This window comes from Haliotis rufescens, unplaced genomic scaffold, assembly GCF_023055435.1.
Source record: "Haliotis rufescens isolate VD_foot unplaced genomic scaffold, xgHalRufe1.0.p SCAF_66, whole genome shotgun sequence".
NCBI lineage: Eukaryota > Metazoa > Mollusca > Gastropoda > Lepetellida > Haliotidae > Haliotis > Haliotis rufescens.
The window spans coordinates 636,014-660,688 of NW_025964357.1; the positions used below are offsets into that span (position 1 = coordinate 636,014).

Genomic DNA, 24,675 nt, shown 5'->3' on the forward strand with positions numbered 1-24,675 from the left:
ATCATGCTCTCACACATACTTACATGTTAAACACTTTATACTGATAAAATAGAAGATATCTTGATTATTTGATATCATAGGTAAGTATTTACAATATTTACATTATTGATAACCATGATATCATATTTAAATGATAAGTTAGAATTCTATTTAGGAAAGATAATGTAAATAACTAACCTGAACTATATGTAGTCCATGTCCTGTCTGTGCAGAGTTATAAGCAGAGTGAATAGAAAGTGTGCAAATGTTAGGGAGGAAAGCTGTAGTTAGATAATGTTAATCAGCTAGGAAGCTGAAAGCTATTGTATTGACAAGCTAGTCTTCAGCTCCTGAAAAGCCTCTTGCTGTTCTTTGTCCCACTTCCAGTCGATGCTGTTGGAATGCTGCTTGGATTTGGAGTTCTTGGATGCTGACTTTGGCATCAGTTCTGACAGTGGTCTGGCAATCTTGGAGAAGTTCTTGACAAATTTCCTATAATAGCCAGCAAAACCAAGGAATTTCCGGACCTCTTCTGGATTGGATGGTGTTGGCCAGTCTTTAATCTTGTGCACTTTCTCTGGGTCAGCTTCGATGCCATCTGCTGAAACAATATATCCCACATATCGGACTTTCCGCTTAAAAAACTTGCACTTCTTTGGAGCGAGTTTGAGTCCACATTCTTGCAACCTGCGGAAAACAAGTTCTAACCTCTCAACATGCTCTTCATAGGTTTTTGAGAAGATTATCAGGTCATCAAGATAAATCAAGCAGATCTTTAAGTGCAGTCCTTCAAGGCATTTTTCCATTAGTCGCTGGTATGTTGCAGGAGCATTGGAAAGTCCGAATGGCATTCTATTAAATTCAAAGAATCCAAGTGGTCCGACTGTAAAGGCTGTTCTTTGCTTGTGTTCTTCTTCGACTTCCACTTGGTGATAACCACTCTTCATATCCAACACCGAGAAAAAGGTATTTCCGCCAAGACATTCAAGTAGTTCTTCAATACGAGGGAGCGCGTAGGAATCTTTAATGGTCTGAAGATTCAGCTCGCGAAAGTCAATGCACATCCTCAGACGTCCATCTTTCCTCTTTGCTAATACAACATTAGAGGCCCATGGGCTATGAGACCTTCTAATGACTCCAGCTGATATGAGTTCCTGAAGATGAGTCCTAACTTCTTCATACATGGCTGGGGGGATCCTACGATGTCGCTGTTTGAATGGCGTGTTGTCATATAAGTCTATCCTGTGCTTTACCATAGAACAGTTGCCCAGACAATCATCCCTCTTAGAAAATATATCCTTAAACTTCAGGATTGTCAAGTCCATCGGCAATCTGTTCACGGGAAAGTCTTTCCTTGTCTATCTCCACTTGGTTAATGATAGCATCGGAGTCCACTGGTTTTCCTGGAGGCAAATCCTTAACTGTGACAGGTTGGAGTTCACAAAGTAAAGCCTTAGAAGGGATGACAACTGTCTGTGTGGTGATGTTGGAGACATGCACTTCTATTTCCGTTGGAGTGTCACACTCATACTTGATGATGGTTGGGGCAATGTCAAGGTCGCTTGGTACAGCTGAGTTGACTCTGGCTTGAAGAAGTGCACAGACCTGTGGGTAAACAATCCCTTTAGCAAGATGTCCCCTAATGATGGTAGTACTGTTACCTGGGATTATGATGTTACATAACTCTGAAGATCTTACAAGTCCAAGTTTCCCATACTTTGCCAACTGTCTTTCACGTAGAACCATTGTTCGATAGGCCAGGTACCATGGAGTATGGAGTCTTGCCCGGTGAGGAACTGACATTTCCATAGAGGACACCCACATCTGTTTGTGATATTCATGGACATTCGTGGATATTGTGAGTTGCGCATTCCTTGACACTATAATTTCCTCCCCAGTTTATATACTTGTGCAGTAAGCAGTGACCTTGAACTTTGAACTTTCACCTTGTTGTGAATTTTATGACTGTATTTACAGTTTCCGATTTGTGATTGACTATTCTTGCTCAAGAAACTGTAACAGACTTTATGGAAGCTTCCTTCATGGACACGTGATACTAACAGTTGCTGCTGATTGTCTTCCATTCTGTGATATTGCTACTCCATTATTTTTGTAATTGTAAATACTCATTCCTATTTTCATCCCAGTAACTTGATATTTGTAACTTAGAATATGTAATACTTGAGTTATTCACTAGTTCATTGTGCCGGCCAATACACCTTTCTATATTGGTGTTACCTAGTAAGTCATTACCATGTAACCTTAGTTAATTACCTGTTGTTACTTAGTTAGTATTACAATAAAGTTGTACTGTGAAAACTTAGTATATTTATACACATTTAATTGTTGTTTACTATACAAGTATTTTGTTGTACCTTTTTTTCACTTAGTCTACACATCTACCAAGAGGTGTTTATCTTAGCCATGGCTTCTTAGTTGTTTTCAATTACTTAGTTTGCTATTTTGTTATTCTCTGTTATCAATTTTCTGGTAAGGTTCTTTGATTGTGTGAATGAAATAAACATGCAGTTGCTAAATTAGTTTCAAAATAAACAGGTAAGTACTTAACTAAATTATAAATACAGCTTATTTAGTGTAAACCTATACTACTTTCATTATGCTATAGTTTAGTCATTTAGTTTTCATTTCTTGACGGACAGTATTGTTCACCTTTGTAATTAACACATAGCAAATCACACTTGCACATCCCTCACTTCTGCTTTCTACAGGTTTTATCATGAATGCTTTGTTTTCTTGAAATACAATTGTGGTTGTCAATGCAATTGGGTTGTTTGTCCCGCTCACCTATGTGATCGGCCCGCTCACCTATGTGATCGGCCCAGGGGTCCGGAAAATTTAAAATCCCAATCGGACATTTGCATTTAGGCCACGCCCCCTTCAAATAGCGTATTTTAGTACGACTTTTCACACACATTACAAGTTTACGTATTCATAATATGATGAATTATGAATTGTTTCAATTTAAATTGTTTAATTCACCGGACAATTAATAACAAATAATATCATTTTAGATTTACATGGAAAACATACGTTTGTTTCTGTTATAATAACGATCTATTAACGTAGTGAACGGTCTAATTAATATTCATGAGTTATATTCATGAGTCTGCTCAAGTGTACGCGTTGTAACATTTGGATCGAGACTATTATCCCATATTTGGTTATCACGTGACCTCACGGGAAAAGTTTTTTTTTAAACTAAAGATTTTTTTAAAAACAAGACAGATAATTTAATCACAAATACTAAAATATCGTTGATAGCAATAGTTATTTGAATACTTTTTTCATCTGTACTTAATTATTGACCATAAAAAAATTGGATATCGATCGTCCGAGAAAGCAAAATGGCGGTCAATCAAGATTCAATATACGACTAGCTACTGAAAAAAATAAAATCTGCAAATCCTCATTGTATGTCAACCAAGTGAAAGCCGTTAGCCACGACTTACAAAATGATCGTCCAGACTTTGAGGGTTTGGCAGATCCGCTCGACTGATCTGCATCGGTCGACTGGCTGTCGTCACGCTTTCGCTTCTTGTTTGAGGTTACGTATCGTAGCAGTGTGAGGATAATGAGGTACATCGATGATGCAAGGTATTAATGTACAGTTGTAAACACCTTTCACTCAAATTAACAAGATTTTCTCAGTAATTAATCCTCAATTAATCAGTGTCAACTCAGTTTATTGCCTATTACAGTGATTGACCGATTGGACTATCATGTAGGTACGATGTATTTACAGCAATCAAAACAAACAAAGCTTGTCAGTGTAGTTAATCTTCATTGTGTTGCAACTGCAGACAGAAACTGCTCAGTCCTAACTGTTGATCATGTCCGGTCAAAATTTAAGAATGTCCGGACAATACTTTTTAAAATGTCCGGTAAGCAATATTTTAAAACGGACATTTGAGATTCCCAATCGGACATGTCCGGCGCATATGACGGTTTCCGGACGGTTTCCGGATCATCGGCCTTACATGAATTCTACAGATTAGACATAGTTTACTTTCAGGATCTATCACAGCAAAAAAAGTGTAGGTTTCCGGATTCCGGAAACCTTCCGGAAACCTTCCGGATACCTTCCCATTTTGGATCCGGCCCGGATACCTTCCGGAAACCTTCCAAAAATAATGTCAAAATTTGGGGGGTGCATTTTGTTCACTTAAGTGTGAAACATATAAAAAAGTTATCTTGAAAATACCAAGAGATTTGAAGGTTGCTGAAGGCATTTGGAAGGTTTCCGGAAGGTTTCCGGAAGGTATCCGGATGCAAATTTTCTTCATGTATTTTTTAACAATAAATGTGTCAGTGTGGGATATCATTCAACTGCAGTGATTTTCTGAGTCATCACATTCCTCAATATCCTCAGTAATGTTTGAGATTAAATCAGTACATATAGTGTAACTTCATAAGGAGTAAACACTAAAACAAAAAAACTTCCCCCCTCTGCCTTTTAGATAGCTTAAACTCAGTGGGCATTATTGTTTAATGATATAAACTGTGAATTTTATGGACATAAACAAGTCCTCGGGAAAGTACTTGCAATAGGAGACTTAATGGTTTGAGTGACCCCAACTCGAAGGGATCCTGCTTGTATGTAATGAATCATTACTTCAGCTAAGTTGACTGTTTAATAAGGATATTGGTTGAACCTACTAAAGCCTCAATTAGAAGATAAATTGGAATCTGACATGGATTAGATAAATACAAAGGCATAACTACAAAAATCAAGTGCCCTTCAGGCACCAGGAACTTCTTAACCGTGTCATTGTCACTGTAACACAAAATGTTACAACCTGAATAATTATAAAGATTTCAACCAGAATCAACTGCCATTCACTTATTGTCATTGGACTGACCCAAAAGAACTGGTATTTATAACCAAATTTGTTGTTCAGTGATCCTTTTTTCACCCCATAGATAACTGGTCATCCTGGTAAATAAAGACAAAAATGATGCTCAAAATTTCATGTGCTTACATTCAAATCTTTTATTTATTTTTACAGCCTTAAGTCAATCTTCTGTCAATCAATGGGGCATGTTGCATACAATTGCCTTCCTTATTGAATGGTAAAATTTAGAGTTCCCTTTATTCACTAAGTGGACACCATCAGGCAGAAACAAGGAATCCCGCATGTTAAACTGGCGGCTGTGGTCCCATATGGTGACATGAGGGTTGTCACCCAACTGTTCCTGGAGAGTCTTGTTAATTGTCCTCATTTTCTTACTATAAGCATTTCTGCTCATGCCCCTTGGCTTGAGTCTGTCAAATAGAGATCCAAGAATCAGATGTGATGTTGGCATTGCAGCACTGACATGGGAAGCAAGTCTTTCCATCGCGTTTACAATTTCCCCAGCGCCTCTTGCAGAACTGATGTCATTCTCGCCTGAAAAATACAATAGTTGTAAAAGATTGGACAATGGAGTTGGGTGTTATAAGCCTTCAAAATAAACAAAATAAGCAAACAGTTACCCTAAATAATTTGATATTTATGATTAAATTTAATTAAGTCCAATATTAGTTTTCTGACCATGGGTGAATGGCCGGTATTATGACTAGGGGTCTTAAGCTAAATCTAATAACAAAATCACTTACAAAAGCCAATACATATTTTACTTACCGATCTGCATGAAAATTATCCCACAGAATCCTTGAGGGAGTTGCCTCACCTCTTCCATCATCCTGGCTACATCAGCACCACCTATCCCTCGAAAATGTGCTGTGACCCCATTGAGATCTAAATCCCCATGAGCATGAGTGCTTAGCCTCTTGACAAAACTGTGTCCCATGACGTACACATTTATCTTATTCATATTTCAAAGTTAGTGGGAAAATGGTGAATATATCTGGAAGAAAGTAGAATATTGTGGAACTGACTGGTCTCAAAGATGACAGTCACTTAAATATCACCCAAACCGTTGATGCCAAGCTTGCAACAGGTAATTGTTTTGACAGCAATACTAACATGTTCTCCAAAAACATTCTCCGGAAGTGTGATGTTTACACAACCTCAATAGACTTAAGCTGCTTAACATATTTATCTGGGAGAACTGCTGGATTGTATGTAATATTTATGTAGTTTAAGTAAGCACTTATTTCCATTGAGGTTGATGCTTATTACAACATTCTAACATCTGTGTACCCAGGGTAGTCTAGTGCCAGTTAAGTTGGCAAAGCAGTGCTAGATGCAGAAATGACTGTATCAAATATATGAAATACACATAGATAGAGTACAGCCAGGAAGTAAAGGAATATTAATCATCATCCAAGGTAAGTGTGGTTGTGAGATATTATTTTTATACCAAAAGGCAGTAAAATGATTTGTTTGACTTAGTATGGCATTAATGTATTGAGCCAGTGTGAATGATTTCATGAAAAATAATCATGAAACTAAAACGACACCTGAGTATTCATTCACAAGTTTGTACTGCTGTGCCTTCCAACGTATCAGTTCTTGTGGTTCTTTGAATACAATGTGTTTAATACAACTTTTATCAATTTTACAAGTTGACAAACCACATGTCATACCTTAACTCACTTGAACATTCAGTAATGATGGTAGAAAACAAAATATACTACATGATAAAAAGGGACAACAAACAAACAATGCTTAAGATATATATTTCATTTATTAGTAATTATATTTTGTATGTACATATCACAGATTTAACAGTATTCACATGATAGTGACAAATAGCCATGGTGAACTATGACTTCCATTAACTGACACAATAAATAACAAGCACGCACAAGTTCACATACTCACAACCTATTTGTAATTTCTTACCCCGCACCCAGCACTATTCCAGCTATAGCACGGCGGTCTGTAAATAACCGAGTCTGGACCAGACAATCCAGTGATTGACATCATGAGCATCGATCAATGCAATTGGCATCAACCAGGTCAGCGAGCCTGACCACCTGATCTTGTTAGTCGCCTCTTACGACAATGTTAAAAGTTATTAGATTGGTCTGGGTGAAATTGAATAAATAATGCCATACTATATAAACACAGTAGTTGATCATAGTTATCATGTTCACAACATAAAGAGCACTCAAGCACATTCACTCACACTTCACAAGAAAAAGACATCCACATAGACAGTTATTGCACTAATGTACTGAAAAGAAATTGGTTGGTTATATGCATGAAATAAATAGGATAATAAATAAATAAGTACTATTCATAATCAACTATACACAATGGCTTCTCTAGGAAGATGACAAATTGTGTTCTCATGAAGGTTTGATTTGTCAGTTTTTGTAAATCAGCTCAGCAATATTCCAGCTAAATTATGTTGGTATGTAAATAATCGAAGCAAAGCCAGACAATCCAGTGATATAATGTGCAAGGACACATTAAAATTAAACAACTCAACAAATAATGCAAATGCTATTCTAGTGTGCAATGTGAGAAATACTTATGAGTACGAAAGGAAAATGAGTGAGTGAATGCTCAATGACACTCAGCAATATTCCAGCTACATGGCAGTGACCTGTACAGTAGTGAGTCTAAACCAGAGAAACCAGTGATAGATGTAATGTCGTACACCACCATGGTACATTGTCACACCATCTACAAAATCATTGCTATTGACCACCCAATCCATTTAGAAGCATTATAGGCAAACATAAGGTACTGAAGACCTATGCAAACCTTGAATCCCTGAGACTTAATTGATAAAATTGGATAAATAAATTAAAATGCAAATCAAATGCTATTCTAATGTGCATTATGAAGAATACTAGTTAGTATCAAACAAAATAGTGTGAGAGTGAGAGAGAGAGAGAGAATGCAAAATAAGAAAAAAACACTAAGCAATATACCAGTTACATTACAGTGACCTGAAAATAACTTATCCTTGATCAGACAAATACTGGGAGTGAGTTGGGTTTAATGCCGCTTTTAATAGTATTCCAGTAATATCGTGACGTATCAGCTTATGTGGGAGGAAAGCTCGAAGTGATGCAGGTCTCAGACGTTTACCACTTCGGTGAAACCCACGAGCACGGGTATGGTGCTGACAAACCTAGAACCAGGATTCGAACCCACAATCCTACCAAATATCATTATGTATTAGCAAAATCATTGATAACAAACATAAATGAACAATGATACAATAAATGTATCAGATTTTTTGTCTGTGATTCAAACTTGAAAAAGGTATTTCAACAGACAAAAAATCTTTAGTCTTAATTTGTATCACAAAGTAATCTCATCTGAGGTAAGGATTTCTCTGAGTATACTCAATAGAAACTGTTCCTGTTTTGAAACTACATCAGTTGACAAGTTGTCAAAGTAAGATTTGGCGGTGGGGTAGTCTAGTGGTTAATGTGTGGCCTCGTCACACACCCTTATCTCATGTTGGGGCTCACACCCTACTGTGATAATGAGGGCCTACACTTGACTGAAATCCAATATGGAATCGGGTAGGATGACATTTGAAATATCATTATGTATTATCATAATCAATGATAACAAACATAATGATACAATAAATGACAATCTTTCTGATTTTTTGTCTGATTAAATCTTGAAAACCATTTAATGGAGGCATTTCAACAATTTCTCAGACAGAAAATCTGAATTTGTAGCACAAATAATTTTATTTGAAGGTAACAATTTCTTTCTGTTTACTCAATAGAAACTTTCCTGTCTTGTAACGGCTACATAAGTTGTCAATGAAAGAGCAAAGCAGTTAATGCGTTGGCCTGTCGCACCAAAGCCATGGGTACGATTCCCCACATGGGTTCAAAGTGTGAAGTGCATTTTCCGATGATGAAATACTGCTAAAGGCGCCCTAAAACCATACTCACTCAAAGTAGGAGGAAATATGAAATGATCTCAACAATGCAGTGTTATTTCATTTGCTTCATAATATTACAAGTTTACATCTAGCCCAATACAGTGAAGCCCCACCTTAACATATCTCAATCTGTGTCATGGTTACTCGTAACTAGTTTCTAATGATGAATAAACATGTTTTTGCTGTAGTTTAGGCGACTATGCTTGTCGCAAGAGGCGACTTAAGGGATGGGGTGGTCAGACAAGCTGACTTGGTTGATGCATGTTGTATACCAATTGCGTAGATCAATGCTCATGATGACATCATGCTGGGTGTGGCGTTAGCTGGGTGTTAGCTGGGTGTTAGCAACATTCAATTACAAAACATGATGGCGTTTTGTAAAGAAATCAAGTCTAGACCAGACAATCAAATGATTGACATCATGAGCATCAATCCATGGCACATGTAATGACATGTAATTAAGTCACCGACACCAAAGACCACCCAATTAATTACCTCCTACAGCAACCATGGGGTGCTGCCAACTTGCAGGGGATCTATATTCTTACACGGAATCCCCATTAGTGTTCTTACTGTAGACTGCAGTTGGCAATACATTATCAACATGACAATTGAGATGTGAGAACAAATGATGCTAAAAAGGTGTGTTAGTCCACAAATGATAATGCAAATAGTGCTAAATAAATATAATCAGGGTTTATCTCAGGAACTAACGAGTAAGTGCCTGTGGCTGGCAACTTTTTGCAAGAACAAAATGATTGCATTTTGGTGTTAAATATTTGTAACATTCCGAGCAAGACTAACGTGTACAACAATTTGAATTAATAATATTTTGATTCAATTTTCGGAATATATCCGTACTTTTGCCATGTATACCCTTAACAAAGACCCACCTCAAACCAAGATAAAACCCTGAAAATACTAATTACCTGATCTCTATACTGACAACCTACTGTTCGCTTGTCCTGTTTGGTGTAGGCTGACTGGGGCTGGACTCAAGCAAGGCTGGAAATAACAAAACCTCCACATTGAATGCTCATTTTGATACTCCGAGGCAAAGAAGACAGAACCATGTCTAATGTGATTAAGCTTTGCTCACATAAGTACAATGCAAGAGATCTGTTACTGATGTACCCCTCTCAAGATATCTGCAATACTGCCGAAATCTGAGTAAAAGCCACATTTCAACCCATGGTCTCAATCATCAACAGATGCATAATTACATATGGGCTTTCATTTACCAAGAAAACTATCGATCAAACGCATGTTAGGGGTGTCGGATTTTATGGAAAAACTAATTAAGCTACAGACTGTTAAAAAAGGGGAATGTTCTGCAACACAATTTACATTGTTGCTGACAGATTTTCTAAAAGAGATATGCAGGCTTATAGTGTTAATTAAAAAATAACTGGTTATCACACAAAATCCCAGCTCCACCCCAAGAATATCAAAATGGCTGGTCACAAAATGAAAGGTCACCGTTTTGTTAATCCAAATGTGAATTTTAAAATTTACGTTTTTGTCCCACATTCATAAACTACAGACAAGTCTAAAAAAGAGCATTTGACATTTACCATCTCTCACATGCGTGGATCGAATGGCCCATGACGGCAACTTCTTCGGCATGGGCTCCTCACAGCTCCTCGTCGGGTCGTACTCCAGCTTGGCCTTGGGTGGTCTCCTCACATGCTTCAGAGCAGCCTCGGTCCGTTCGTCTAAATACTTCTTTATGTCCACCATCTGTGTGGACTCCCACTGTATTTCGTGAACCCATCTCATCCCAGGCTGGTCATCGTCGCTTACATCTGGAGAGGTACACTCCCGGGTGAGGACTTCTTGTACGCGTTCCTTCCAGGCTGCTGGCTTGGGGCACTGGTCCAGTGAGTTCTGGCGGGACTTCAGTTTCTGCAGAATTAATGAAAATTGATTGTTGCCATTGGTATGCAACGACTTAATTATTTCACTTATGAATTACTGTTTCTGTAATGTAAGGTAAACAGCTGTAAGGTAAATCAGCCAGTATTGATTTATGTTCTTTCTGCTTGCAGTTGCAGTTATCAATAATTTATACGAAACATTCTTAGATTCTTATCTAATCTTAATAGGGAAGAATGATTTATGTTCCAACAAAGAAACTTAGTAAAATCTAACTATTTGTTTACATTTGTATACTTATCCTGCATTACAAATAGCAAAAGAAACCTACTGATATTTACATGGCAAATTATCACTTACTGCTGTTCTTCTCTTGTTCCTCCTGGCTGCTCGTCTGTGGTCTGCTTTCTTTCCGGTGATGCTGCGGGTGTAGTCGTCTTTCTTGTTGATCCATATGTTCTTGAAGGCTGCTACAAGTATAAGTAACATTCACATTGCAGTAATTTCCACAAGATTATTTAATGAATTTGATAATTAGTATACACATCTGAATGAACACTTTCAAATGTGTGACTGAACATTTTTACTGCAGGTCTTGTTTTGCAGATTATGTATGTCTTAAGTTCTTGTTTAAGTACAAGTAATATGGACATGTATGTATTAATAAATTGTGTCTATTGCCTGTCATAAAAGGCGACTAACGCGGACGGTTGGTCAGGCTCGCTGACTTGGTTGATGCATGTCATGGATCCCAATTGCGTGGATCGATGCTCATTATATTAATCACTGGATTGTCTGGTCCAGACTTGATTATTTACAGACTGCCGTCATATAGCTGGCATATTGCTGAGTGCAGCGTTAAACAACAAACAAACAAAAAAATCTTGTCTATTGGTATCAGACCCATGGCCTGTTTCCTTAGTACTTAACATTCACAGGATTCTGATTAGTGTATGTGCTTTTGATATAGTGTACTCCCAATACCATACCTCGCAAAGTGTCCATGTTGGCCCATTCCTTCTCTGAGTGATTTTTCAGGACCTCTCCAATCACCCGATCTCTCGCAACAGTGACCGAATCACTGTTGTAGCTGAAATCACATCACAGTTACATATAGGATCCAGTGTTTTCGTTTACTTTGAAGATACATTCCAGAGAACTTGTACATATCCATAATTTACGTAAGACATTATTCATAAAACAACCATAAACATCATTTCTAAACAATCAATTTGGTAGACATGTACTGATTTGCAACTGACTAATGATAAAGAACTCATTTGTGAGCCCCACTGTTATAAACTCTGATAATTGTGTGTGATATTTTTGTAGAAAATTCAGTTTCAATAAATTCAAATTATTGCATATACAGAATATACTCACTCAAGATACTCAACTACAAGAGGTGAGTCCTTCTCAGTCTGGAGGATCTTCATAACCCTCCGTATCACACTCTGAAACAAAGATAACAATAGTGATATTCTCATATCATTACATTACCGGTTGTATGAGAGTTTGTAAATAATCAAGTCTTGATCAGACAATCCAGTGACTGACATCATGCGCATCAATTGTGATATGATTAACCAAGCCAGTGAACCTGACCACATGATCCTGTCCATCAAATCAAATAAATCAAATGTAATTTCGAAATCACAATTTTGACTATACCAGTTTACAATAACATTATTACTTTTTATAAATAAACCTTCACAATGTAGCTAAAAAGTAAAGATTGGTAATTAGAAGGAAGAACATGCATCTTAGATAACATTAATAAAACATTGCTGATGCATTATGTGTTCTGCCAGGACAATTTATAGCTGTCGAAATTGGAGAGATATAACAGATTAAGTAATCCTTGTGTTTGTAAACATTGCATAAAACCTAGTCAGATAGTTAGGCCATAATCAATTTCTTAATAGTTTTCTTAGACAGATGTTACAGAAGCCTTTGCACGATTAGGAAATTGAACAACTGAACAGATATTTTACCTGACATTTCCGCAAATTGGTCTTTCTGCCCACTGGCGTTGAAGAAAAGCTGGCCGGGTCTTTCGGAAATCGTCTTTCGAGGGAATCTAAACTTCTCTGAATTCCGTCAAGTCGTCCCATGACAGTTGGATATGAAGTTTGCGACGATGACGGTGTAGAAGGAGGTGTATCCATGTTGGCGATTATCGAAGATGACGTGATTAATACTTGGCTGACGATTGAAATTGAATGATAAGCCATGATGACAGCTGAGTCCGTTTTATTTACATCCATGTTTCAAAATGGCGCCTTCGTGATGGATTATGGGTAAAATGTGTTCCACTTATTTTATTTATTTATTTCAACTATGTTTTGCTTCGTATACGAGATATACCATTGCAATACATATGTTGACTTTATTACAAGATATTACATTCTAAAGTTTACAAATAACTCGTAATCATTCAATTGAAATCATTTTCCGATTATGTCCGGAAACACACGAGTGTAACAACGATGTTACGGAACACACCGAACACCTTACAATAAAGCATTTATTTTTTTAAATACTTAAACAGTACGGTGTTTAAACATTATAAAATGTATAAGGTTAATACACATGCGTTTTAGTGTATTGTTCTTATAGAATATATCGGTTTTTTAGTATCCGAGTACTTCCGGAAAAAACGTAAACACTCATTGCACATCCGGCTGTATTGAGAACAACACGTATTTCGAAGCTTGTTTTGCTTATTGGTACAGATCGTTGTGTTTTTGAGGCATCAATTCTGCAGTAATGTCTGTTGATAAAGTTTTATGTACACATTGTGATACATTTGTCTCCCGTCGTACGAAATATTCCCACAGCAGGCTAGATTGGCAAAGCAAGTTACCAGACTATGAGGCGCGGAAGCGACGGATTCTTGCATCAGGTAAATGATATGTTATTTTGGTAATGCTTAGTTTAACTTGGTTAACACCATCTTAACAACCATCACCTGGCTGGGATTGTTTTCACCTTTGAATTAATGACAACTTCACCTTAAATGTCTCAACTAGATCTACTTCACTTACATATAGATCTATGTTTATGTACATGCACAATTTCATGCTTTCTAACCTATGCTCAATTTTTCAGATGTGGAGAAAGATGATATTTCCAAGAAAAGGAAGGCTAATGACAGCGTCGAACAGGAAAAAGAGACACACAAGGTATTATATTTTGCCTTCAAGTGTAACAACTTTACACATTTGCTATATCCGCTTAGCTATGGTCACACTGTCTTTTCATTACATTCTTGCCCTATTCTTTTGAAAGAGAGTTTCATGTGTGCTTGAATTTTATTTTTTTTTAGTTCATATCTTATCATGAATCTTTTCTTCTTCGCCAACAGCAACCATCCGGGACAGCGTGTTCAAGACTAGATATCCGGAAGGATACAGTAAATGATGGTAAGCTTTTCTTATATTTACTCCACTTTTCTAAGGATGTCAAACCAAGTCATCAGGCCTGACCACCTGATCCAGTTAGTCACCTCTTACGAACAAGCAATTCTAACCAGAAATCCTCACGTGACACTTCATCTATTAGACCTAGTTATTATCCTTAAAAATAAACAGTTTTAGAATCATCATTTTAAATACCATGTCAATCTTCTAAAAACTACTAGAAAAAGTATTGTAGTTGTTCACACTATACTGTGAAAGTATTTTTTGTTTGCACTAGATCGGTTTGTCTTTGAGGCCTTAATGTCCCATTCCCTATTAGTATTTCGTTTAATTTTGCTACAACACCGAGGTTAATCAGTGAAGATTCAAATTAAAATTTATCTTCACCAACCCATGCTGGAGGTGACTAAAGGGATCAAATGGGCAGGCTTGCCGACTTGGTTGATGCGCGCCATTCTATCCCAACTGCGTAGAGCCATGGTCATGATGTCTATGAATGAATTGTCTGGCCCAGACTTGCTTATTTACACTTGCAGCCTGTCTACATATAGCTGAAATATTGCTGAGTGCGATGTTAAATAACAATCAAACAAAATCAGATACTGTGACCTGGTTACAAGAGGAAAGATTCTATGTAGAGCATATTTCGCTTTTCATATTTTAATATCAATCAATGTTTATTGATAGTCATCTCTTCAACTGACCTGATTTGCGCCACTTGAGAACACATCAAATGTTAAGGTCACAAGATGAGATGCACAATATTTGACAAGAAAAGACAAATGTTCTATTTATTTTGTTCTTTATTAGTAATTTTGATGGTTTATAGCCAGAACGCCATAGTGAGGCGTACTAAAAGTAGTTCTGAGAGCAGGTATTATTTCATTGAATGAAATTACATGTTAATACCTATTTTAGATTTTCAGATAAATATTTTATCACTAAATACATAATAAATATACTTATATATAGGTTATAAATGAACATGTTGCATGTAACCAGTACAGTAAGATTACACATAACTACACTTGGCGAGACTAATGAGTGGGTTGGTGATTGAGGATGGTTTTAGACATTGGATTCATGTGGAGCCTCGTCTTTGGGGTGACGAGCAAATTTTTTAACCCCTAGACTACCCATTGCCCCTCTAAGTTAGTTTAAGTTAAGGAAGTTCATCTGTTTATTTCACCGGTTTTCAGATAGATATATTAGGCTTACTCAATGAATCAGTGTCTATCACACAATGTGTTGTGAATATATAAGTTTACATTTGGTGAAAATAATGCTTTTCAGATTATTTTTTTCTGGTTGTAGAGTTGGATGAGCTCAGTGTTTTAATAACCTCGACTGTATTTTCACAAATACGTTTATGTCACATGCTGTCATGTGAAAGGTTGTTTAAGACAGGCTGTTTGTGAGAAGTACTTGAGGTCTTTTTCGTGTTCAAACTCATGAATAAATCAGGCATTTAGAGAAAATGTTCAATACTAAAATGCAATTAGAAGTGTAGGGATTTATAGCTGCTAAGTGGAAGATAAGTTTTGCTTGTTTACCAATCCAGATTTCTTTTGAAATAAAAATGTTTGAACCAATCTGTTTTAATTTGGTGTCAGCCTCAATTCCCTTTGGTAAGGGAATTTGGCAGATAATGGATCAATGTTTACATTTCATGATTAATTGTATCAGGTTTATGTGCATGTCCTTAAGTCCTTACCCCTATAGTTTTTAATGTAACTATATATCTCTTACTTGAATAATAGAAAATACACATTTGTTTCAAAGTGGAATTGAATGTGTCATTTAGGGCCAAATGCATTTTACTAAGTTTACAAAATAGACATCCTTGAGCTTTACTAACTATGGGTTATTTCATTTTTGGTGGGTACTGCACATTCAACAGTGACGTGTGTATTGTCTAAGTCTGCTCGTTTCATCTGTCTGGCTCCACTCTTAACGACATCAATTAAATATAATGATTAACTGTATATAAGCTGATAAAGTTGTCTGTTAAGATGTGTTTATTGTCCAAGTTTGCTTGTTTGCTTGGTAGGCTCTGCTCTAACGAGATCAGTCATAAAGCAGTCATGAGCAGTCATAAAGACACCTGGCTAAATTCCATGTTATTGTTCATTAGTTACACCTGATTGATTTTTATTGCCCAAATGAGGTGATGCTTGTACATTTTCACCTAGTATTACATAGATGCTTATTTCCTTCTTATTATTAGTTACTGATTTTTTGTCAGCTTTTTTCACATCCAATTCAGGTTATTGATTTGCCTTAAAAGTATGACAGTTATGATACATTTATGAAGTGCATGAACTTGTAAGTCACTGATCTTTTTAGTGATATCATTATGTAAGATACTTAAAAAAGTATAATAATACTGATATAATACAATACATACTTTTTAAGTTAAAATTTATATGGGCCAGTTTTTTGTGTAATACGTGTCTCATAAGATTTGTTGCACGAACTGCTTATAAGGAAATTATTTCTTGATTTTCAGAACTTCCACCAGACAGCCCCTGGATTCCCTTGACAGAAAAACCTTGCAACGCTGATGCCTTTGCAGACACAATCAACATCGATAGCAAGGTAAAATATGTAAAACTTATTTAATAGATATTTATGCTGACCTAATTCAAAATATATCATTTTTAGTTTTAACAAAATCAGTAAATGTGTTATCATTTCATAAGATTTTCTGGTCCATGACTTGATGGTCTGGTTTGTTTACAGGGTATGCTTAGCCCTTTCCTGAATACTTGGTGTAATCACTGATTTTCAGTGATCTGTTCACAGAATTTTCATTGCTGTTTTAGATAAGTTGTGTCTGTTTCGTTTGATAATCGAGACTGGTATTTTCTGGCATTAACGTTTTATATTTACATGTTTCAATTGCAAAGCCACATACAACAAAAAAGATACCACAAACTACTAAACATTCAATGCATTTTGCTGATGCTTGCCAAACTGATTTCAGAATTCTGTTTTATGCAAGTTTTGTAAACGCAGTTTGGATGATGTATCATGATAAAGATAATCCTTTCTTGACCTTTGATATTTGTATCTCTATCAGCATATGACCCCAACGGATATCATTTTTATCCATTGGCTTTAATAGAAACCTACCCATTTTATGATAAATCTCAAATATCTCACGTTGTAAAATTTATAATAAACATGGCATACTTGCCAATTATGCAGCCAAATTTTTACACCATTTTAAAGTATAATATGACATATGTAGTACCCAGGAAAAATGAATACTATTTTATATATACAAGTAATCAGTAATGTATTGAGTTTTGATTGTTAGGTCTAACCCATGCTAACCTCATGGGTTAGAATTGGCTCCCAGCAAACTATGCTGGTCTTAAGAGGCAATCAAATGGATTGGTCAGACACAGGTCATAGCCTGCTATCGTACCTATCAATCACTGTATTGTCTGGCCCAGACTTGATCATTTACATCCCAACGCCATCCATATACATAGTTGGAATATTAATATGTGCAGCATTAAAGAAAAATAAAAAAGAACCAAATCCCACAGTCTGTCATTTCAAATACTTCTGTAATCATGTGTTTTTCTTTGTTCAAAAGGAGGGATTCAGCGACAAGGAAGGGAAAACAAGTGAAGCAACAATGGGCCAAAGTGACAGAGACTTATCATTTACTGGTATGTTTATGTTTGTTATGTTTGTTATACTGTTCTTCTAAACATCATTTTTGTTTGTGTTTTTTTTGCATCCTTCCCTTTTTTCGGGCTGCAGTAAACAGTTGATTTTCTCAATGCACATCAGTCTATACTATGAACTATTTTGAACTACATTTGTAAATGGGAGACCTTTTAATAACAACAATGAGTTGAATGTTTATCAAATGTATATCTGACTTTAAATATGGCATCAGTCATCAACATTGTAATGACTTGTGATAAACTGAATATTGATGATGTTTGAAATCTTAAACATTGCTATTTTATTGTGTGTATATTGATACGTTTCATATGACTTGATGATTGTACATCTTGATGATTGAGAAAATTGAATTGTGATGAAAGAGATAGTTTCATGTAAACTGTGAGGCTGGCCTTGCTTCCTCTAAGCTCGGGGCGGTCGGGTAGCTTGGTGGTTAAAATGTTTGCTCGTCACGCCGAAGACTCGGGTTCAATTCCCGACATGGGTACGATGTGAAGCCCATTTCTGGTGTCCCAAGCCGTGAAATTGCTGGGGTATTGCTAAATGTGGCGTAAAACCATACTCACTCACAACTATAACAGGGATTATATTTGCTCATTACTAAGTCTTTTAGATGTATTATGTTTGTTTTGATGTGTATTGATATTCATGTACTTACATACGACATCATTGAATTATCTCAACTTGCTTTGGGGCACCTAGTGGTTAAGGTATTTTTCTTTTCACATGGGGGCAGTAGGGTATTCAAATGGTTAAAGAGTTCTCTTGTAACACCGAAGACCAAGGTTCCATTCCCTGAAGCCCATCTTTGTTGTCCCCTGTCGTGATGTTGCTGGAATATTGCTTAAAGCTGTGTAAAACCATACTCATTCGCTGCTGTTCACATGGGTACAATGTGTAAAGCCCATTTGGGGTGTCCTCCCGCCATGACACGTATATAACTGTTTGCTGAAAGGGACATAAAACAGTACTCTACAACAGCCCCTCATACCCTTTGCATTATTTGTTAAGGGTGTCTACTTGCTCCCTTTGATCTGTGGCTATTGAAGAAATTAACAAATAAGGTCATGGTTTCATGTAGGGCAAAAGAGTACTGAAGACACTACTAGATTGTCATTCATTTCCAGTTACGTCTTCGTTAGTAAGAGCAATGTGCAAAATGAAATGTAGGATAAATATTTCAAAATAGACAATATTCTTGATTATGTAATTTTTCGTAATGTATGTTTGTACTGAACTAGAATGGAATTTTCTTTGCAGAGGCCATACCGTTGCCAGTTGATGAAAGTTTTGTCCACACTGGAGACAATGAAAGCTTTGTAAGTAAACAATTTTGTTGTATTTTCTGCTTGTTTGTCTCTGCCATTTGTAGAACATGTACATGAAGTGATGTCATTACAGTTGAATTATCATTGTTCCCCTTTATGTTGCATAGAGGGCAGGTACTTAAAAACTGGTATGAGGGTGTAGTTCTCATACTTTTCACCAAACCAAATGGTATCACACTAATGTTAAGCGGAATGGAAAGGATTTCGGGGTTCATCTATAAATATTGATGAGAGGACTGCCTCTGTTTTCACAAGTACTAGTAAACACTTTCCTAGTTGATTCAATGTTTGATATCTTTGTTGAATCGCAAAATGTATTTAAGCATGTCAACTCGAGGAATGATAATGATAATAACATTCCCATATAGCAGATTGTCAAAAGAACATTGTTCCTATCCAGCATCACAAGCTGCAACCAAAGTTTGTTCACGTAGCTAGTGTAACACATGGTTTCAGATGGCCTGTGTGACTTTTTGTTTCTGAAATCAATTAGACCAACCCACAAGTGTTTTGTTTTAATTTTAATAACGTTACTTTTTGAGAAAACAGCCTGAAGTGTCAAGGATATTGGTGCAAAGAACCTGTCCAATTCATTTATCAAGAGTTTTATACTTTTAGTGTGTTATGACTCCCTACAATATACTAGGTGTCTCTATAATTTGGTCAGAATGCTCTAATAAATGTTGTGCAACAAGTAATGTGTTAGAGGTGGGGTGTGTTAGAGGTGGGGTGTGTTCACAAAATAAATCATGCAAGTTATTTCAACAATATCAAAGCTATGGATATTGTTCAATAATGAGTCACTAAGAGATATTGATTATGTATTCATATTTATTTCTTGGAAATGCTTCATGGTAATTTATCCTGGGCAATAAATTCTATCGGTTGTACAATCTATCATGTTCATATGAGCTTTAGAAAGAAAATAGAAACAGTACTTTATGGGTTCTTTAAACAGTTCTACCCTCGACACTACAGCATTTTGTCTTCAGTAGGAAAGTTCTTGCCCATTAAATTATTGTCGTGTTGAATCATTTGTGAATCACCAGTTTTACAATATGTAATAAATTGTTTCAGGAATGCGGATTTCAAAATGAAGACCATACAAGGGACCACCCAACAGAGCAGAGCATTCCACAGAAGGCACAAGACATTGTTAAATGGATTGTGACATCAGTTTTTTCAATTCAGTTGACACACAATATTAGCAATGCTGGCATTGTTAAGGTTCTGATCCTGATTGGGCAAATTTTGGCTCTGATGGCAACGATTCCTAAATTATTGTCGTCAGTTGCAAAGATATTCCCAACTAGTCTGTACATGGCCAAAAAGCTTCTCAACATACAATGTGATAATTTCACAAAGTATATCGTCTGCCCTAACTGTTGTGCACTTTATGCATATACCAGTGTCATTCATGTTGTTGATGGCACTGAGGTTGCTATGAAGTGCACAAACATGGTGTATAGTTGTCGTGCAGCTGGCAAATCGGGTAGAAAACAAGGCAAAGTTCATTGCAATGCTACCCTTGTTAAGGAAGTATGTCTTAAGGGTGGGAAAATACATTTTTCCCCTTTAAAGGTCTTCTGCTACAGTGGCATCATTGAAACTTTGCAGCGTTTTCTCTTGCGGCCCAAGTTTTTGGACAAGTGTAACATGTGGCGTCACAGGAATGTTCCTTCCAATTTATTTGGTGATGTGTATGATGGGGAAATTTGGAAGAGCTTTTATGAGCATGGTGGCACTGACTTTCTCTCTCAACCACATCACTTTGGGGGAATGTTAAATGTTGATTGGTTTCAACCTTTTGATCGTCGGAGCGACATATCAGTAGGTGCACTGTACATGGTCCTCATGAACCTCCCACGTGATGAAAGGTTTAAACGAGAGAACTGCTTGCTTGTTGGTATTATCCCAGCTCTCTCGAAGGAACCAGAGAGTTTAAACTCCTTCCTTACACCATTAGTCACAGAGTTAAAAGCACTGTGGAATGGCGTGTTGATGGAAGTTCAAGGCTCGTCAGCATCTGTGTCAGTGAAAATGGCTTTGATGTGTGCATCAGCTGATATTCCAGCTGCCAGGAAACTTTGTGGTTTCATGGGTCATGGTGCCACTCAAGGCTGTTCTCACTGTACAAAGCCTCTTTGGTCAAATGGCATTCGTGACTGTGGGCTCCCAAATCTTGTCCAGTGGCCAAGCCGCAACAGGGAAGATCATCTTCGGTGTGCAAGTAAGGCCAGTGCTGCTACTTGTCTCACAAAGAAGAAGCAGGTTGAGAAGTTTTCTGGCTATCGTTACACAGCCCTTCTGGAGTTGCCTTACTTTGAACCCTCCAGAATGAGCGCAATTGACCCAATGCACAATCTCTTTCTTGGGACAGCCAAGAAATTGTTTGGTCACTGGGTCGAGAAAGAGATCTTATCTTCAGGGAATCTCTCAGAGATAAGCTCCAAAATTCAGTCAATCAATGTAACCTCAGAGGTCGGTCGTATTCCCACTAACATAGCTACAAACTATGGACAAATGACTGCAAAGGAATGGAAGAATTGGGTACTTGTATATTCCCTCATTTGTCTGAAGGGCCTCTTGCCAGTGAACCATCTTCGCGCATGGCAGACATTTGTTCTGGCATGCAGACACTACTGTCAACCTTGCATTAGCAATATCAATATAGGTATTGCTGGAAGGCTTATGGTAAAATTCTGCAACCAAGTGTCAGAGCTGTATGGTGCTCATTTTCTGACACCCAACATGCATTTACACTGCCATTTGGAAGAGTCTGTTCGTAGCTTTGGTAGTATTTATGGTTTCTGGCTATTTAGCTTTGAGCGATACAATGGAATACTATCTGACTTCTCAACAAACAAAAGGTGTGTAGAGGACCAGCTGATGAGAAAGTTTCTCATGTATTCTGTCTCACATGTTGATGTTGATCCAGAATTTTCACCCCTGTTAGAGAAACTTTTGGATGTTTCATCAAAAGCTGAAGTCTTAGTCTCATCACCAGAGGTTACATTAGCATCAACAATGTCAGTACGTGAAGTTTCCTCCAGTGTTTGGAGTGACATGTCACTTATCACTCTCAAAGATCGAAACACTTCATTCCATAATCTTGGCAAAGAGCATCTTGACAATTTATGCAAGGTGTATTCTTTCATGTACAGCAAATCCGTTCATTTGGGCATGCTGTCATGTATGTACAGCAGACGCACATCATTGTCTTGGAACAATGAATCTCTTGGCTGTGAGACGAACAACCGTTCTCTTCGGAACAGCCTCATCTATGCGTCATGGGCAGACAGTCACTCATGTTTGTCAAATGTATTGTCTCCTCGCCCAGCAAGGGTGAAGTACTTCATACTTCACAACCTTGAATTACATCCAGGTCAGACAGTTCAACATGTGTTTGCATTTGTTGAATGGTTCAAAGTTTCTGCAAATGACTTAGGCTATCTAAACCCATTCACTGTTTGGTCAGCCAAATGTCAGAACGATGGGCCTGCCTCATTTCTGCCTGTGCAACGCATTCAGGGTAAATGTGCTTGGCATATGGAAGTGCAGAATTGTCAGAGATTCATTGTTACTTGTCCAGTGCCCAAATCATTCTACTTGTAGATGCATGCCTCCCAAATATCCACATCAGTGTGACTAGTCTTGGTGGTTTACACCGACACTCTACAAATCTGAATAAAAAATGCCATGTCAGTGTGACTAGTCTGGGTGGTTTACACCGACACTGTACAAACCTGAATGAATAATGCCACGTCAGTGTGACTAGTCTGGGTGGTTTACACCGACACTGTACAAACCTGAATGAATAATGCCACAGCAGTGTGACTAGTCTGGGTGGTTTACACCGACACTGTACAAATCTGAATGAATAATGCCACAGCAGTGTGACTAGTCTGGGTGGTTTACACCGACACTGTACAAATCTGAATGAATAATGCCACGTCAGTGTGACTAGTCTGGGTGGTTTACACCGACACTGTACAAACCTGAATGAATAATGCCACAGCAGTGTGACTAGTCTGGGTTGTTTACACCGACACTGTACGAATCTGAATGAATAATGCCACGTCAGTGTGACTAGTCTGGGAGGTTTACACCGACACTGTACAAACCTGAATGAATAATGCCACAGCAGTGTGACTAGTCTGGGTGGTTTACACCGACACTGTACAAATCTGAATGAATAATGCCACGTCAGTGTGACTAGTCTGGGTGGTTTACACCTACACTGTACAAATCTGAATGAATAATGCCACGTCAGTGTGACTAGTCTGGGTGGTTTACACCGACACTGTACAAATCTGAATGAATAATGCCACGTCAGTGTGACTAGTCTGGGTGGTTTACACTGACACTGTACAAACCTGAATGAATAATGCCACAGCAGTGTGACTAGTCTGGGTGGTTTACACCGACACTGTACAAATCTGAATGAATAATGCCACAGCAGTGTGACTAGTCTGGGTGGTTTACACCGACACTGTACAAATCTGAATGAATAATGCCACAGCAGTGTGACTAGTCTGGGTGGTTTACACCGACACTGTACAAATCTGAATGAATAATGCCACATCAGTGTGACTAGTCTGGGTGGTTTACACCGACACTGTACAAATCTGAATGAATAATGCCACATCAGTGTGACTAGTCTGGGTGGAATATAAACCCACAATTGATGAATTCTAAAAGAATAGTGTCATGTTACTGTGACATAACATTGAGTGATGTCGACTTGAGATAAACACAAATATTATTAATTTTAGTGTATCTGTGGATAAAACCTTTCATGGTAGCATTGTCTAATTATTGTATTGAAGCCAATTTTGAACAAACTGAAACCTGTTTCTTGTGAGGCCAGCAGTGTTCATTGATATATTATTTGAGAAGACTTTTCGAAATAACAGGATCGATGAGTTCACAGAAATGTCAGCGTGTAAGTCAGTGAGAGAAGATGATTAATTACTTGATGTGTTTGCGCATCTTCTTGTGATCTTTGATATGTATCTGAATGACTTATGCCACAGAAGTGTGACAATGTCTGGGTGATTTACATGGACACTGACACATGTATATCTGTTAGAGAATGATGTTGAGTAATTACTCTATGTGCCTCTTCTTGTGGTCTGTGATATGTAAATATGAAACATTATGCTTATTTGTTGTCGATCAATAAATGTATTTTTTATCTTAGAATTTTTTTGTTTTGTTTCATTAGCATCAGTCATAGATGTTGAGATTCAGATTACCTGATACGCCAGAATAAAGCTGCTGGGCATATATTCAATATGTCAATGCTCTTAATGTTTTCTGCAACTAATACTGCACTTTGAACAGTTTTTATTGCTGTGTCTGTCGAAAATAACAGCTTTTGTCTCTGTGATGAAGTTTATTTAGTTTATACACTATTTATGCCATGACTGTTATGCACCTATATGGGAAAATAATCACTGATGAATTCTGTTTTATGATCTCACTAGGACCAAAGGCCAAAGTGAGCATATGGTGGTATGATGGCTGTCAATGTT

The 24,675-nt window shown here is 37.3% G+C and overlaps 2 protein-coding genes across 2 annotated transcripts; one reads left to right on the top strand and one right to left on the bottom strand.

Moving 5' to 3' along the window:
* Positions 1 to 6,611: 6,611 nt before the first annotated feature.
* Positions 6,612 to 12,991, bottom strand: LOC124120792. Its single transcript, XM_048387135.1, has 6 exons — positions 12,678 to 12,991; positions 12,067 to 12,137; positions 11,673 to 11,773; positions 11,044 to 11,153; positions 10,383 to 10,713; positions 6,612 to 9,813 (listed from the first exon to the last, which is right to left on the bottom strand). Exons 1-6 carry the CDS (start codon positions 12,948 to 12,950, stop codon positions 9,758 to 9,760), a joined length of 942 nt encoding a protein of 313 aa, XP_048243092.1. The 5' UTR covers positions 12,951 to 12,991; the 3' UTR covers positions 6,612 to 9,757.
* Positions 12,992 to 13,055: 64 nt separating this feature from the next.
* Positions 13,056 to 24,340, top strand: LOC124120791. Its single transcript, XM_046483652.2, has 7 exons — positions 13,056 to 13,588; positions 13,795 to 13,868; positions 14,051 to 14,108; positions 16,615 to 16,703; positions 17,713 to 17,788; positions 19,071 to 19,129; positions 20,216 to 24,340. The coding sequence occupies exons 1-7, from the start codon at positions 13,453 to 13,455 to the stop codon at positions 22,751 to 22,753; spliced, it is 3,030 nt and encodes a 1,009-aa protein (XP_046339608.2). The 5' UTR covers positions 13,056 to 13,452; the 3' UTR covers positions 22,754 to 24,340.
* Positions 24,341 to 24,675: the final 335 nt, after the last annotated feature.

What these genes read in the sequence shown, in the direction of transcription:
- LOC124120792 (XM_048387135.1), bottom strand. Translation starts at nt 12,950, where the DNA reads ATGGATGTAAATAAAACGGACTCAGCTGTCATCATGGCTTATCATTCA. An exon ending in CTTGTAGTTGAGTATCTTGA is followed by an intron (nt 11,774 to 12,066) that starts GTGAGTATATTC and finishes ATGTGATTTCAG; the next exon opens with CTACAACAGTGATTCGGTCA. An exon ending in ATCCACGCATGTGAGAGATG is followed by an intron (nt 9,814 to 10,382) that starts GTAAATGTCAAA and finishes TGTTATTTCCAG; the next exon opens with CCTTGCTTGAGTCCAGCCCC.
- LOC124120791 (XM_046483652.2), top strand. Translation starts at nt 13,453, where the DNA reads ATGTCTGTTGATAAAGTTTTATGTACACATTGTGATACATTTGTCTCC. An exon ending in GAAGGATACAGTAAATGATG is followed by an intron (nt 14,109 to 16,614) that starts GTAAGCTTTTCT and finishes CTTGATTTTCAG; the next exon opens with AACTTCCACCAGACAGCCCC. An exon ending in CTGGAGACAATGAAAGCTTT is followed by an intron (nt 19,130 to 20,215) that starts GTAAGTAAACAA and finishes AAATTGTTTCAG; the next exon opens with GAATGCGGATTTCAAAATGA.